We start from the raw sequence: 15,535 nt of genomic DNA, 5'->3' as shown, positions 1-15,535 counted from the left end.
TGCATGCCTATAATCCCAGTGACTGAGGAAGCTGAGACAGGAGGATCTCAAGTTCAAAATCAGCCTCAGCAACTCAGTGAAGCCCTAAACAAGTTAGGGAGAAATTGTCTCAAAATATACCAATAAATAAATAAAACAAAAAATAAAAACTCCAAACAGAAGCCCCAAACTGGAAGCATTTTGGGAAAAAAAAATGGTGTGTGTATGCATATAAATGCACACATATTAAAACAAGAGAATACACATGCGTTTACTTTACTTTTTTCATTGTATGTACTACATAGTTTTTTCAACTTTTCCTGACCTAACATTCCTGAGTAACAAGGAAAGGGTTTTAAGGAAACACTGGTCTATAATATCATTTAATTGGTTGGGCTGTATTTCACTGAACTCCTTAATAGGTTTTTCAACTGTTTACGAGTCTTATGCTGATAATGTATCAGTAAATATACTAGAACTTATAAATTTATACATGTATCTGGGTTTTTGTTTTTTGTACCAGGGATCGAACCTAGGGGCGCTTGACCACTGAGCCATAACCCCAGCCCTTTTTATTTATTAATGTTTTAGACAGGGTCTTGCTAAGTTGCTCAGGGCCTCACTAAATTGAAGAGGCTGGCTTTGAACTCTGGATCCTCCTGCCTCAGCCTACCAAGTTGCTGGGATTGCAGGCATGCACCACTGTATCTGGCTCTATGTATTTTTTTTTTTTAAAGTTAATTTATGTTAACTCTGTTTGTGCTCCTTGATTTTTGAGATCTTGGTATTCCTCAGACCTTAATATTTGCAATATTACCTTTAAAAAAAACCCTTATACTTATTTGATTACTAGTAACTAGTCGGTTAAAAAACTGACTTCATATAGTTATCAGCCACTTATATTTTGAGAATATGTATTTTTTGAGAATTGTCTGATTGTGTAATTGTACATTTACCCTTTTAAAGAAAATTGATATTATAATATTACCAAAATGTTCCATGTTCATTTTCAAATAATAGGAATTAGTTGAAAAAAGTCATGAAGGATCTCATAACCCAGGGATAGCCAGTGTTATTTTTTTCCCCCAGACATGAAGACAAGCAGGCTGCTCTAATGTTACTGAGTTTATTGAGATGAGTGGTTTTGGACTCACCTCTGAAATAAAAGATTCCCTCTTAAGGTTCTAACTTGCTTCTATTTCAACCCTCCTTCCCCACATTTGTCTTGAATTTACTGTGAAGGAAGTATATCATTCTTTCTCTGTGGTGGTTTCTCTCATTAAATTTGGAACATTAAGTATCCTCATGCATAACAAGCATCTGATCCCTTGACTGAAGAATTTTAGAACTAAGAATAACTTTAGCAATTATGCCCAAGAGATTTGGCTACACACTAAAATTTTAAGTATTTAATTTCTGACTTTTGACCAAAGGTCAAAATGCAGAACATTAATGGAATCCCCTCTTTTTCCCTAACCTTATTTAACCACTGACCTTGGAAAGAGATATAGCTTTGTAGGTTCTTTAGAATGAAGAGAGAAAAAAGGCTGATGGGTAGGCAGTACTTTCGAGCAGATCAAAACTGGAATATCTGAAATCTACTTGAATACTTAATAAGCATTACTACCCTATACAGAAAAAGGCTTTGTTAAAAGACATTTATAAGAGGTACCTAGTGTTGTCCAATTTAAGATTGGGTGATGTTAGTGATATAATAACAAGTTCTCTGGCCTGACACAGCATAACATCACACACACATATACACACAGAGAGAAATTAGTATATTCATGTATGTCAAACACAGGTTAAAATAGCAGGGCATTTATATAGAGTTGTAGTCTTCTAATAAAGTAAGCTGGATCCCCTAGGAATATCTGGGGAGAAAGGAACTGCTTTTTTTGCTCTACCCCTTTGCTTAAGAAATGTCCAGTTTTGAGCGACTGTAGTGTGGATGGTTTTCTTGTTTTGTTGATTATTTGAGGCTTTTAATAAGTAGTTCATGAAAGAAGCTGTTGGACTCAATGTAGATAAAATATCTTTTTAGTCTGGATTTCTGCCCTGCTTAGATTTTTAAAAAAGTTATAAGCATGGATTGCCAATTCCACTTGATGTAAACAAAACTTTTTATACATAATTATATATAATAACTTATTGTATCAGTCCAGGTTCAGAAATTTGTGGTAGGCCAGTTCCAGATAGTTTCATTTCACCTGTAAATCGTATCACTTTTACTGATATTGTAATTTTCAAACAGATGTGCCCTGCATTTAGTCTGCCTTGTTCCTATTTTGATTTTTGTTGAGTCTCCTGCCTCCTTGCCAAAAGCTAGGATGCTTCAGGCCCATGTACAATTGAAAGCAGAGGCATCCTTGAGCTTTAAAGCATTGAACAAACTGGAAAATGCAACATACCACATACTGAAGTGAAAAAAAGTCTTGTGCTTTGTGTTTTTTTTTTTAATAAAAATTTTCAAAAAGTTAAAAAGAAAAAAAAAGAGGTACCTAGTGTTAAAAGCTCAGGCTTTAAAGTCAACAGAATTCCCCAATTATGAAGCATTTTGATGATGGGAATCATTTGGATGATCCTTTATTATATCAACATTAAGTTACATAGCCTTAAACCTCAGCTTGCTCATATATAATGAATACTTATCATAGCAATACTATGAGTATGAAATAATATATGCTGTTGAGCCATGATGCAGCTGTCTGAAGGCCTTTGAAACATTTTTTTTTTTTTTTTTGAGACAAGGTCTTGGTAAATTGTCAATGCTGGAGTTGAACCTGTGATCCTCCTGCTTCAGCCTCCCAAAAGATTGGGTTTACAGGCCTGCACCACTAAGCCTGCCTTAAAGGCTTCTAAAAGTAGCAGTAATCAGACTTAGAAGGAATATACAAGGGCTGTACATTGATTAGTACAGACTTGAGTTTGAAAACAGGATTTGAAAATAATTTGAATAAGGGAGAATCTAAAGCTTGGAAGAGAAATGAGATAGGTCATAAATCCCATGTACATGTAGAAAAAACGCTGTACCAGAAGAACGAAAAGTACCACTTAGAAAAGGCAGGAAAAATCTCACACACACACACACACACACACAATATTCAGTGCCAAGACAAGTGTTAAGGTAATAGCAAAACCAGCACCAATTGTCCCAAAATTTTATGTATCTTAGCTGCCATGAAACCATTTGGTTGCGGGGTGGGGGTTAAACCCAGGGTAATTCAACCACCACACTACATCCCCGCCCTTTTTATGAGAGGGGGCTCAGTGGCAGAACCTTCACCTAGGATATTTGAGGCCCTGGGCTTGATTCCCTACAGGGGGGAAAAAGGGAGGGAAACAAATTCACTTAGTCATTCTCTCTTGAGCATCTCTTACACTTAATGCTCAGAATGGAACACCTTATTCCAGATCTGATGTGACCAATGCCAAGTGTAGGAGGACTTTATTATGTACACCCATCATTTTGATGTTATTGAGACACAGAAACTTTTCCTGTTAAGAGTTCCAATGCTAGCTCACTAATTTAGCGGATACTGGCAATAGAAGTTTTAATTACCCTACGACCCCTCAGAACATGTATTACCAAAAGTCAGGTCTTCTGTATTTGTTTACATTATAAGTCAAAGATTGTACTAGGAGCCTGTGCATGCTAGGCACATGCTCTACCGCTAAGCTACAGCCCTAGCCCTTTCAAATTTTTTCACACAGGGTTTTGTTATATCACCCAGGCTTGTACTCGAACTTGAGATCCTCCTGCCTCAGCCTCCAGAATAGCTAGGGTTAGGGCTGAGGATATAGTTCAGTTGGGAGAGTGCTCACCTTACAAGAACAAGGCCCTGGGTTCAATCTCCAACACACACACACATAAAAAAAAAAAAAAAGTAGGGTTATAGCTAGTGTGGATGACCACATTCAGCTATTTATTTTTATTTTTTTATTTTAATTTTTTGTGGTGCTGGGGATTGCACATGCTAGGCAAAAACACTCTGCTACTGAGCCACACCCCCAGGCTTACAATTTACTTTTTTAACAACTCAAAAATCTTTTTTTTTGCATTACAATTCTTATTACACATATTTACCACAGTTTTTCATATCTTTGTTTGTAAATAAAGTATGTTGACATCCAATTCATGTCTTCATACATGTACTTTGGATAATGATGTCCATCACATTCCACCAGCATAAAGAACATTTTTATTTGGAATCATCCTATAGTTTTACAAGGCTTATTTTTATTCAAGTGAAATATGTTGCTTCCCAACCCCTGCTTTTAAAAAATTCATCCATTTTAAAAGTAATTAGTAGGTTTTGGGATCAAATTAATCATCTATACTTCTGATCAACAGGAGATTGCTGCTTTTTTAAAAAGCATTTCATAAAGGTCAGTTACTATAATGACTAGAATTACTGTTATGAAGAATGTTTATTAAAGCAGGAACCACGGGCCACTTGTATGAGAACCACATCAATTAAAGAAAAGAGTCTGGGGCTGGGGTTGTAGCTCAGTGGTAAAGTGCTTGCCTAGCATGTGTGAGGAACTGGGTTCGATCCTCAGCACCACTTAAAAATAAATAAAGATACTGTGTCCATCTACAAAAAAAAAAAAAAAGTCTAATTTACTGATATGAAAGATGTCCAAATACATCAAATGAAAAATAGTGAGCTGCAGAATAAGTTGCAGAATGTACACAGCATTGCTGTCATTTGTGTACAAAACAAAGGAAGCATACATTTGTGATAATGTGTGCAGGAATCATCTGTGAAAGAATATGAAAGAATACAAAGAGTCAATACTGAATGCTCCTGGAAAAATGACAACTAAAGGTAAGGTGAGGTAGAATACTTACACCATATACCACTTTACATCTTTTTGACTTTTATATCATGTGTATGTGCTATCCATTCAAATAGATATTAAAAAGTTATCTTATTGACTTTTTTTTTTTTTGGCAGTACTAGGGATTGAGTTGCTAAGGCTGGCCATAAACTTGCCATCCTACTGCCTCAGCATTTGACTTGTTGGGATTACAGGCTATAGGCATGTACTACCATTCCTGACAGAAATCCATCTTAAAATGAAGATTCTCAGGCTTACTATGGTCTTCTTCAGTAACAATCTGTAATTAGGGCTGAGAAATCTTAATCTTAAAATGTTCTGCAGGTGACTCTCATGAAAAAATTTTAGATGACTACTATGAATATTATCATCTTTATATGACACTAAAATCTTTGCTTTTTATTGGGAAAAAAATTTTAAATTTAAAAAAATTTAAAAATTTCATAACAAAAGGTTCTTTGTTTTTTTTAAATAAGCAGGAAAAAAATGATTTTATACTGTTGACTTAAGAAAAAATCGGATTCTTTGCTAAGTTTTTTACGCAATTTTGCATTTTAATTCTACATTATTGAGAGAAATAGAAACAGGGGCTGGGGATATAGCTCAGTTGGTAGAGTGCTTGCCTCGAATGCACAAGGCCCTGAGTTCAATCCCCAGTACCATCCCCCCCCACCAAAAAAAAAAAAAAGACAAGAAACAGAAACATAATAGTGTTTAAGACAAAGAAAATAATCTAATTTGGAATGCATTATATCATTAGGGCATGGTGAGAAAGAATAAATTTATTTGGTTTACCATTAAATTATTTTAAAATAAGAATGCAGTAATAACAGGGAAAGCCAGTCTGAGATGCAGAGAATAACTGGTAAATAAACCAGCTGATGAAACAACTAGCTCAAGCATGCATTAAGGTGAAAATCAATGCTTCTTTATACTACAGAGTAAATTATTCTTTCATACAAGATGGTTACTATGGGTTTAGCCATAGTTACTACAACAATTAAGCCGTGCCAAAAAAAAATCAATACACAAGTAATTTAGCAAAAAAATGTAAATGGACCAATTGTATTTCCGGATAAAGGCACCCAAACCAAAGGCAAAATTTTGAAACATGGGTTGAAAACATCTTTTGAACATAACTGCAATAATGGGGCCAGTCTGACAAAGTGTTGCTGACCATAAATTTTGAAATTTGGGTCTTAATTTCAACTGTCACTTAATACTGAAGATGTATGATCTTTTATTCTGGGCTTCAGTTTCCTCATGTGGAAAATAAATAGTATGGTACTTTCACTTACTATGAATAGGTTTATTGATTTATATTTTGGTGCTGGAGACTGAAGCCAGGGCATCAAGCATGCTATGCAAGCACTCTAACAATGAGACTTTGTTATGAATAGCTTTACATGGAAAAAAAGAGAAAAAAGCTAATACGGTGTTTGTTATCAGTAAAAAAAAAGAAAAAATTCCTTCCCTTAAGAGAACTGTAAGGAAAAAAATTCTAAAATTATAGTGGAAGACTACTAGGGTAGACTTGGGGGGCGGGGGAGAGAAAAGAAAAGGGAGGAAAAAAGGAAGAAAAAAAAAAGAGGCTTGACAAAGTCACACAGATAGTTTGTGACATATCTGGGAGAGAAGCCTATTTATTTCCCCAGTTGTATCTTACAGTTACCTGGTGATGTAAAAATCTGGGGGAAAATCATGAGCCTAGAATTAAAATGAACCAATACAGTACTGAACTATAAAAGTTTCTGGTAATTATGCACTAAGGTAGCACTTATGTTAGGAATAACGATATGTAGTACCCAAGAAATTTGAATATAATTTTACTGAAGCATAAGTCATTTAAAAGCAAAAGAAGTTTATGATATAAATTCTAACATATAATACAGTTAAGTCATTATATGAATTTAAGTTTTTATTTGTGTATTTCACTGTAGTGCTGTGACAACAAAATGACATATGTGTACCAGAGCATACATACATCAACAGTAAGATGTAACTTTTCATTACACCACTGCTAGAATATTTAGTTATTTGTAGAAGACATTAGCATGTAAGATGGCCACACCAAATAATTTTCTGTTTTTTTTTTCCCTTAGATAATCTTAATTTTTTAAATCAGTAATACTTTATCAACCTCACTGTTAACAGAACTGTAAATTATCTGGGTGATGGGGTGTGTGTGTGTGTGTGTGGGAATCATTCAACTGTGTTATACTGTAATAGTTGCTATAGTAATCTCACACACACCGAAAAGAAACTGTCACCATAATTAAGGGCTAGTTGTTAGTTGCACAATGATAAACTTCTTCTGAAAATAATAGCCCACTTATATGTGAAAAATGCTCTTTCCACTTATACAGAAGAAAAAAATATTCAGAAAGTTATTTTCTGGCCTTGCTATGTCAAAAAGTCAACTGTACAAAGATCTACCTGTCAAACCTAAAATTATAATTTTAAAAGTCTATTAAAAACAAAAACGTCATGCATTTTTATTATCAATTATGCAGAGGCTTTAAAACTGTTGCAAGACCATATAGTATATATTAGCTTTTATACTGCTAATGCACAACTAACAGCAAACTTGATTAGATTAACAGAAATCTGTCTTAATTACACCTTTATATATCACACTAGAGACAAATGCCACAAGATCTGCAGAAACATTTTGTTCTGAGCACTTGAATGGCAGGATAACTTTTTGTGTTGTAATCCTTCACATACAGTAACAAAAGGAAAAAATCCTGCAGTCTCACGTTACAAAAAAACGTACTGCTGTAAAATATTAAGGGGTAAAGGATATCATCTATGACACAAAGTAACTTAACAACTAATGTCAAAAAGCAAACAAAACTTCTAAATAAAAATATCCAAATACACAGAGCAACTAAAGCACAAATCCTGCATTAAATACAGTAAAGATTTAATAAGACAATGCACTAGTTAATAAGACACAAAAATAGGGGGCGCTAGGGCAATCAGGAAATAAAACCAAAATAATGGAGAAAAAAACCCAGAACCTCTGTTTTTCCTTAGTTGGAACACAATTTTTCTGGTGTCTTTCCATTCATATAATACCTAACACTGTACATTGTTTTTAATGCCATAGAAAAACTTGGTTCTTCCATGAAATTCTTAAATTCTTGATAAAATTTTCAAAGTAGACATTATTATGAATGAAAAAGAGCCAACAAACCGGCACCTGTTGTTTTTAACACTGAAGATTTGCAGAAACTTTTTAAAAGTTATCATAATCTTTTTTGTCTTTCTTCCCCTCAGCTTCAAATCCATCAACTCCATCACTATCCCTTCTTCGTTTCCTGTTGTTGTGGATGTTAAAACGTTGGCTCATTTGGGGTAATGGATCCATGCCTAGAACTTTATGTATCTGGCGGAATGCAAGGAGTCTCAATGCAAACTGTAACAAAGAGTCAGAATTTAGAATTAATTTTTAAAACCAACATATTCTTATGTTTATTCCCTCCATTTAACAACTTTAAAAAAGCAGGTTTAATGAAATACACACGCTGAATTAATTAGTTTCATAACTCATTATCAGAACTGACATCTATATGCTCTGACGTTTTTTTTCCCCCAGTATTTTGTATGTGCATGTTGCTTTCTGAAACATTAAGTTAAAAAAACAAATGACCAGCCAGGTGCAGTGGCCCATGCCTATAATTCCAGTGGCTTGGGAGGCTGAGGCAGAAGGATTGCAATTTCAAAGCCAGCCTCAGTAACTTAGCTGATGAGATCCTGTCTCTAAATAAAAAATATATAAAAAAGGACCGGGGATATAGCTCAGTGGTCAGATGCCCTTGGGTTCAATCCCAGGTGCCAAATAAATAAAGAATAAAAAAGTACTGAGGTACACCTCAAGTCCCCAATCCCTTCTAAAATTTTGAGACAGGGTCTAACCCCAAGCTAACCTCAAACTTTAAATCCTACTTCCTCAGCCTTCTGAGTAGCGGGGAGTACAGGGGTGTGAAACCACAGCCAGTTTAAATTTAGTGTTATATTCACTGGAAAAAACATCCTGAAATAAAAGAAAAGGTCTCTTTCTCAATGAGCAAACTGTTCTTTTGTTCTTATCTACCTATCTTACTACTTTTTCTTTGGATACCCATGAGCACAGGCTCAAGGCACGTGTTGTACACACATATAAGGCTTTACAAAACAGAGAACCGTACTTCAATTTCTTTCCCATTTAGCCATTCATTCATATGCTTGCTCCTTTTAGATATCTAAGTAAGCACTTACTATGCCAGAATATAAATAACATTTCTGCTTTCACGAAGCTTACTATTTAGTGAAGATACATGAAAAACAAACTAAAACATAAATTAACTATAAATTATGAAACATCAAAAAATATATAGGATATATAAAACAAAAAAATGCAGGTTAACTGCTTTCATATAATGGTTGGTGACAGCCTTCCTAGACATTTGGTATAAAGTACAACTTTGGAACTGCAGTTATACTCAAAAGTTATTGGTTTTTTGGATTAAATTTAGGAGCACGTTAGTATTGAGTTACATTCCTAGCCTTTTCATTTTTTATTTGGACAGGGCCTTGCTAATTTGATCAGCCTTGCCCTTGAACTTGTGATCCTCCTGCCTTGAGTCTTCTGAGTAGCGGGATTTCAGGTATATGACACCATACTTGGTTTACTGGATATTTTGGTATCTGGGAGTTACCGTTTCTGTTTTGTAAGATCAGGCAAACTTCACATTGAACCATGCCAACTTGCCTTTTGCGCTGTCCCTCTACCATTGCACCCCATCCCCACCTGCCTCTTACATGGAGTATGTATGATACATCTCATTTAGTGCTTGTACATGATGTGGAGTTATACTGGTCATGCCTATAATTCCAGTGGCTTGGGAGGCTGAGGCAGGAGGATTCATATATGAACAGAGGAAAACTGTGCCCAATTCATTCTACTGTCTTTCCTATTACCATCCCCCTCCTTTCCCTTCATCCCCTCTTTTTTACTTTATACATTTTTAATTTGTTTTAATTAGTTATAGATGACAGCAGAATGTTTTTATGCACTTTGATACACATAAATGGGGTATATTTCCTCATTTTTCTGATTATACATTTTGTAGAATCCACACTAGTCATAAAGGCATGTATGTACATAAGATCACAATGTCTGTTTCAATCTGTTATCCTTCCTATCCCCATATCCCCTCCCCTCTCCTCTACCTAATCTAAACTAACTGTTGTTCCCTAATGCCCCATCCTTATTGTGAATTAGCCCCCGCATATCAGAGGAAGCATTCGGCCTTTGCATTTTGGGGACTGGCTTATTTCACTTAGCATGATATTCTTCAGTTCCATTTTATCAGCAAAAGCCACAATCTCATTCTTCTTTATGGCTAAGTAATATTCCACTGTGTATGTATCCCACATTTTCTTTATCCACTCATCTGTTGAAGAATACCTCGGTTGGTTCCATAGCTTAGCTATAGTGAACCGAGCTGCTAAAACATTGATGTGGCTGCATCACTATACTATGCTGATTTTAAGTCCTTTGGGTGTATGCTTGCTTATGTTTATTCACTATAAGATATCTTAAAGATATTCTGTTAGGGCTGGGGCTGTGGCTCAGTGGTAGAGCACTCATCTCGCATGTGTGAGGCCCTAAATTCGATCCTCAGCATCACATAAATAAAAATAAAGTTATGTGTTCACCTACAACTAAAAAGATATTTTAAAAAAGTTCTGTTACTGTAGCTGGTATTCAATGAGTTGAAACAATCCCCCAACAACAGATAATCCCCAAATGATCCCTTGGAACACACACATACAAATTCTACTCTCTAGTAACACAGTGGAAAAGGCTAACTACAAAACCTAAATAATTCTGGGTAATTCATAACATGTTATTGAACAATCATTAAGCATCAAACCATTACGCAAACCAACTTTCTGTCATTGTGACAACATAATTACCAAGAATATAAAAACACTGCATGACACTGATATCCCCATGGTTAAAAAAAAAAAATCCTTGTTAGTTCATGAATAAAAAAGATTTTCACTATATGACTATGTCTATAGTGAATAGAGGTGTCTTTGGCACCAATGGCAAGATTTCATGAAATCTTGAAAGTTGGGCTGGGGTACAGGTCATTGGTAGTGTGTGTGCTTAGCATACACAACACCCTGGCTTCAATCCCCAGCTCCACAAACTGAACTATAGTTCACACATCATAAGGTTAACCCTCCCTTCCTTTTCTAGTATCAAAGGGATCAAACCCAGGGTCTTGCACATGCTACTGTTGAGCTATATCCCCAAACCCAAGACTCATACTTTCAAAGAGTAGAATTCAGTCATTTTTAGTAATACTTTTGAAGTCGTTAAACTGTCTCCATTAATTCCCAAACCTTTATCACTCTTAAATCAATCTATTCATCAATTGATGGACATTTAGGTTGTTTCCACTTTTTGGCTATTATGTATAATGCTACTATGAACATTTGTGAACAAGTTTTCATATGGATTTTTTTCTTCTGATGTAGAGAGGTGATCTAAATCATGGCCTATCTGACTCTTGTGGCTGCATTTGTGCTGGGAGCTGCCTGTGTGAAGGTGTGGGTCAAGATGCCCAGTTGCTGTGGTAACGCTGGGGGAGGTGGGCTATGTGAGAAGGCATGTGGCTCTATTAGCGGAGGCCTTGAGTTCAGCATCTTCTCCCAGGGATAGTGAACTCTGAGCAAAACAAGATGACCCTAATGTCTTGACAATCCTGCATCCTTCAGACTGCCTGCTTTGCTGAAACTTTCCCACAAATAAAACCTTTGATGAAACCTGTATAATAAAACTTTTCTTGGCTAGTTCCGGAGTTAGTCAAGCCTCACCAGGCCTTGGCTACACACCTGGCTCCAGTTTTTTCTTCCTATGTGTGTCTGTTTGTCTTTTCTTTATCCACTATGTCTGGTATCACCTTAATTAATGGCCCTGGCTGACAGAGAAGAGAGGGTCACAGCATTCTGATTTCATGAGTTTATAAACAGGAATCAAAGAATTGATGAAGCACAGGATAATTTATGTATAACTTATTGAGGGACCGTTAACTTATTTTTCAAAACGGCATACAAGAAGGTGAATGTTTTTGGAAGGAAAAGAGGAATAGTCCTAAAAAGGGACAAAGGAATGAAAGAGAAACATAAAACATGGACATGAAGAAACAAGCTGAAAATTGGTTCAATATAGAGACTATTCAGATTTCACTATTTATATATGTACAGCCCTCTTCAATTTTATTATATATGTAGCTGTACATTATTTAACCACCATCACAATCAAGACATTCAACTGTATCATGAGCACAACATTCCCTTTAAAGCTACAATGTTCTCTTTTCCTAGCCCTAACTTTCAGGATTCACTAATCTCTTCTTAACTGCAATTTCAAGGATGTTTAATAAACTGAATTATGGACTCTGTAACTCCATCACTTTTAATAAGAACATTTCTAACTATCTCCTAAAATTAGACAATTTTCTTCAAGGCTGCTTTAAAAAAAAAAAGTACTTTTTAAAATTGTCAATTCTAGTTGGTCATAGTGGCACAAGATTTTAATACCAACAATTTGGGATAGGCTAAGGCAAGATGATTGTAAATTTGAGGACGATGTGGGCAACTCAAAGAGACTCTGTCACAAAATAAAAATGGCTGAGTACATGGCTCAGTGGTACTGTGCCCCCGGGTTCAATTCCTAGTACAGTGAGGAGTGAGGGGGTGGCTTGCAGAGTGAGTTTTCAAATGCCTGCTCCTAACCCCAAATTTCTTTTCACTTAAATTCACAATTAATTCTTTCGAAAATTAAATCAAGGAAATCAAAACTAGTTTAATACTGTAGAATTGGTTCTATTTTAAGTCTATTAAATATCCCTAATGTTCTAATACTACTGCCTCCCACCCAGTATACTTTCCAGTGTAACATTTACTTATGCCTGACATCTTTGAAATTCCAAATTACCCTTGCCAGTAGAGGCAATAAATCAAGATCTTAAGTTTAACAACTCTCATCTACCATAGAATGGATTACTATTGTTCACAGCTAATGTTTTTTTCCTCCCTACTCAGTACATTTCTGGGATCATAAAAATTATGGATGGCTATAATAATTTTAGATTGATAACTGATGATGACACTAACATTTAAGATCTTTCAATATACCTAGTAGTATAGTATAATTACATATATTAAGCAATTTAATCTTCCCAATGATCCTGTTTGAGCTAGAAACTGCTTTCCTCCCATTTTATAAACAAGATGGCACAGTTGGTATTCAAGCCCAGGGAGTCTGACCCCGGAGTTCATACTTTCACTTATTATATTGTGCACTGTTAGGAAAGGCTAAATTATATCAATAACGTCTAAAACCAGATACCCTACAACTTCCGTGTATTGAGAAAACATGACTTTCTGCTTATTTTATATATATATATATATATATATATATATATATATATATATATATATTCTAATACTCTGATTTAACGAAACATTGAAAATACTGTGTTTATAGTACATAATGTTCTTAATTGAAAACACCTGCATAATTAAATAATATATTAAAAATTCTAGTAGCAAAATCTAATTTAAGGTAAGTCTTTTTTAAAGGTTTACTTAATAAAGAAGCAAAATATTATATAGTGACTTCATCTAAAAAACAATTATGAAAAAATAAAACTTTAAAGACAGTAACCCAACAAAGCTCTGGGATTAGAAATTCTAGTACCTGTGCACTGGATGTAATATCTTCCCGCTGCTGGTCAGTCATTGTTGCCAAGGTATCAAAGGGATCCTTTTCACAAGGATCCAAAAGTCCAGGGCTACCTACAATCATTACCACAAGGAGACAAACGTATTAGCAATACCCATCTGTAAGAGAAGAACTTTTATTTAACTATCATACAAATTTACTTCATTAAGAACAAAATGAAATATACCTTTAAGAATAATCCCTGAAGAAATGCATTCAAACACTCTTCTCAGAGCATCCCCAGGGCTCTGAGGACTGGAAGCACTACTAATTGCTTTCTCTACTAATAACTCCATCGCCTAAAAACAAAAACAAGAATATGTTTAATAACATACAGATAAAAGAAATTATTCTTTTTTTCCCCTTTTTTGGTGATACTGAGGCTTGAACCCAGGGCTGCTCTATCACTATGCTACATCTCTATCCCTTCAATTTTTTTAATAACTTTGACATAGGCTACAAAGTTACCAAGGCTGGCCTCAAATTTGTGATCCTCCTGTCTCAGCTTCCTGAATAGCTGTAATTGGCATGTTCCAATAAATAAAATTCATTTTTCAAACACTAGAATGACAAATTTTGAAGTGTCATTATATATATATATTGGTGGTACCAGGCATGTAGTACCTGGGATGACTTCACCCGTGAGCAACATCCACAGACCCCAGCTCTATTTTGAGATAGGATCTTGCTAAATTGCTGAGGCCGTCTTCAAACTTGGGATCCTCTTGCCTCAGCCCTCTAAGTAGCTGGGCTTACACACACATGCTACCACTCCTGGTTGTCATTAAAAATATTAGATTGCCAGGCATGGTGGCACATGCCTGTAATCCCAGGTGTTCAGGAGGCTGAGGCAGGAGGATCCCAAGTTCAAAGCCAACACCAGCAATTTAGTGAGACCCTCAGCAACTTAATGAGACCCTGTTTCAAATTTAAAAGAACTAAGGGTGTAGGTCAGTGGTAAAGTGCCCCTGGGTTCAATCCCTAGTACTAAGGGGGTGGGGAGAGAACAAAGGGTAAAAATGAAAAGAGAAAAAATTTAAAGTTTAAAAATATTACATAAAATAAGTCACAGGGCTGGGGTTTGGCTCAGTGGTAGAGTGCTTGCCTAGCATGTGTGAGGCACTGGGTTCGATTCTCAGCACCACATAAAAATAAATGAAATAAAGGTCCACTGACAACTAAAGAATATTTTAAAATAAATAAATAAAATAACTCACAAAAACAGAAAATAGAAATTTATACTATAGGGACTGGGGTTGTGGCTCAGCAGTAGAGTGCTTGCCTAACATGTGCAAGGCCCTGGGTTCAATCCTTAGCATCACATAAAAATAATTACATAAAATAAAAAGATATTTGGGCTGGGGATATAGCTCAGTTGGTAGAGTGCTTGCCTTGCATGCACAAGGCCCTGGGTTCAATCCCCAGCACCAAATAAATAAAGTTTAAAAATTAAAAAATAAAAGAAATTTATAATATAGTATAGAACGTTAAAAATTAAATACAAATAAAGAAATAAAAATAGGGGCTGGGGTTGTAGCTCAGTGGTAGAGCTCTCACCTAGCACATGCGAGACCCTGGGTTCGATCCTCTATACCACATAAAAATAAGTAAAATAAAGGTATTATCCAACTACAACTAAAAAATAAAATATTTTTTTTAAAAAAAGAAATAAAATAAAAACAAAGGATTGGTAATATGTACTCATAATCCCAATTATTTGGGAGGCTGAGGCAGGACTACTGAGCCAAGGAATTCAAGGCTAGCCTGGGCAACCTAGCAAGATCTCATCTCCCAAAACCAAAACATCAAAAGTAATAAGACAATATAAAATTTACATTTAAAAAAAAAAACGTGGATGTGTAACCGATGTGATTCTGCAATCTGTATACGGGGTAAAAATGGGAGCTCATAACCCACTTGAAT

The 15,535-nt window shown here is 35.4% G+C and overlaps 1 protein-coding gene across 3 annotated transcripts in view; it reads right to left on the bottom strand.

Annotated features, from left to right (window-relative positions):
- Positions 1-6,634: 6,634 nt before the first annotated feature.
- Positions 6,635-15,535, bottom strand: part of Zfr (zinc finger RNA binding protein) — a 76,949-nt gene continuing 68,048 nt past the window's right edge. For all 3 annotated transcript variants that reach the window (XM_046422319.1, XM_046422317.2, XM_046422318.2), the window contains 3 exons: positions 13,800-13,911; positions 13,589-13,686; positions 6,635-8,245 (listed from right to left, as the gene is read on the bottom strand). In XM_046422319.1, the coding sequence (XP_046278275.1) occupies positions 8,066-8,245; positions 13,589-13,686; positions 13,800-13,911 (390 nt within the window). In that variant the 3' untranslated portion in view covers positions 6,635-8,065. The remainder of the gene's footprint in view (positions 8,246-13,588; positions 13,687-13,799; positions 13,912-15,535) is intronic.

Source organism: Marmota monax, unplaced genomic scaffold (assembly GCF_021218885.2).
Source record: "Marmota monax isolate L192 unplaced genomic scaffold, Marmota_monax_Labrador192_F-V1.1 WCK01_AAM20220418_F8-fsc00077, whole genome shotgun sequence".
NCBI classification, from domain to species: domain Eukaryota; kingdom Metazoa; phylum Chordata; class Mammalia; order Rodentia; family Sciuridae; genus Marmota; species Marmota monax.
This window is presented reverse-complemented; position numbering and strand designations above follow the sequence as displayed.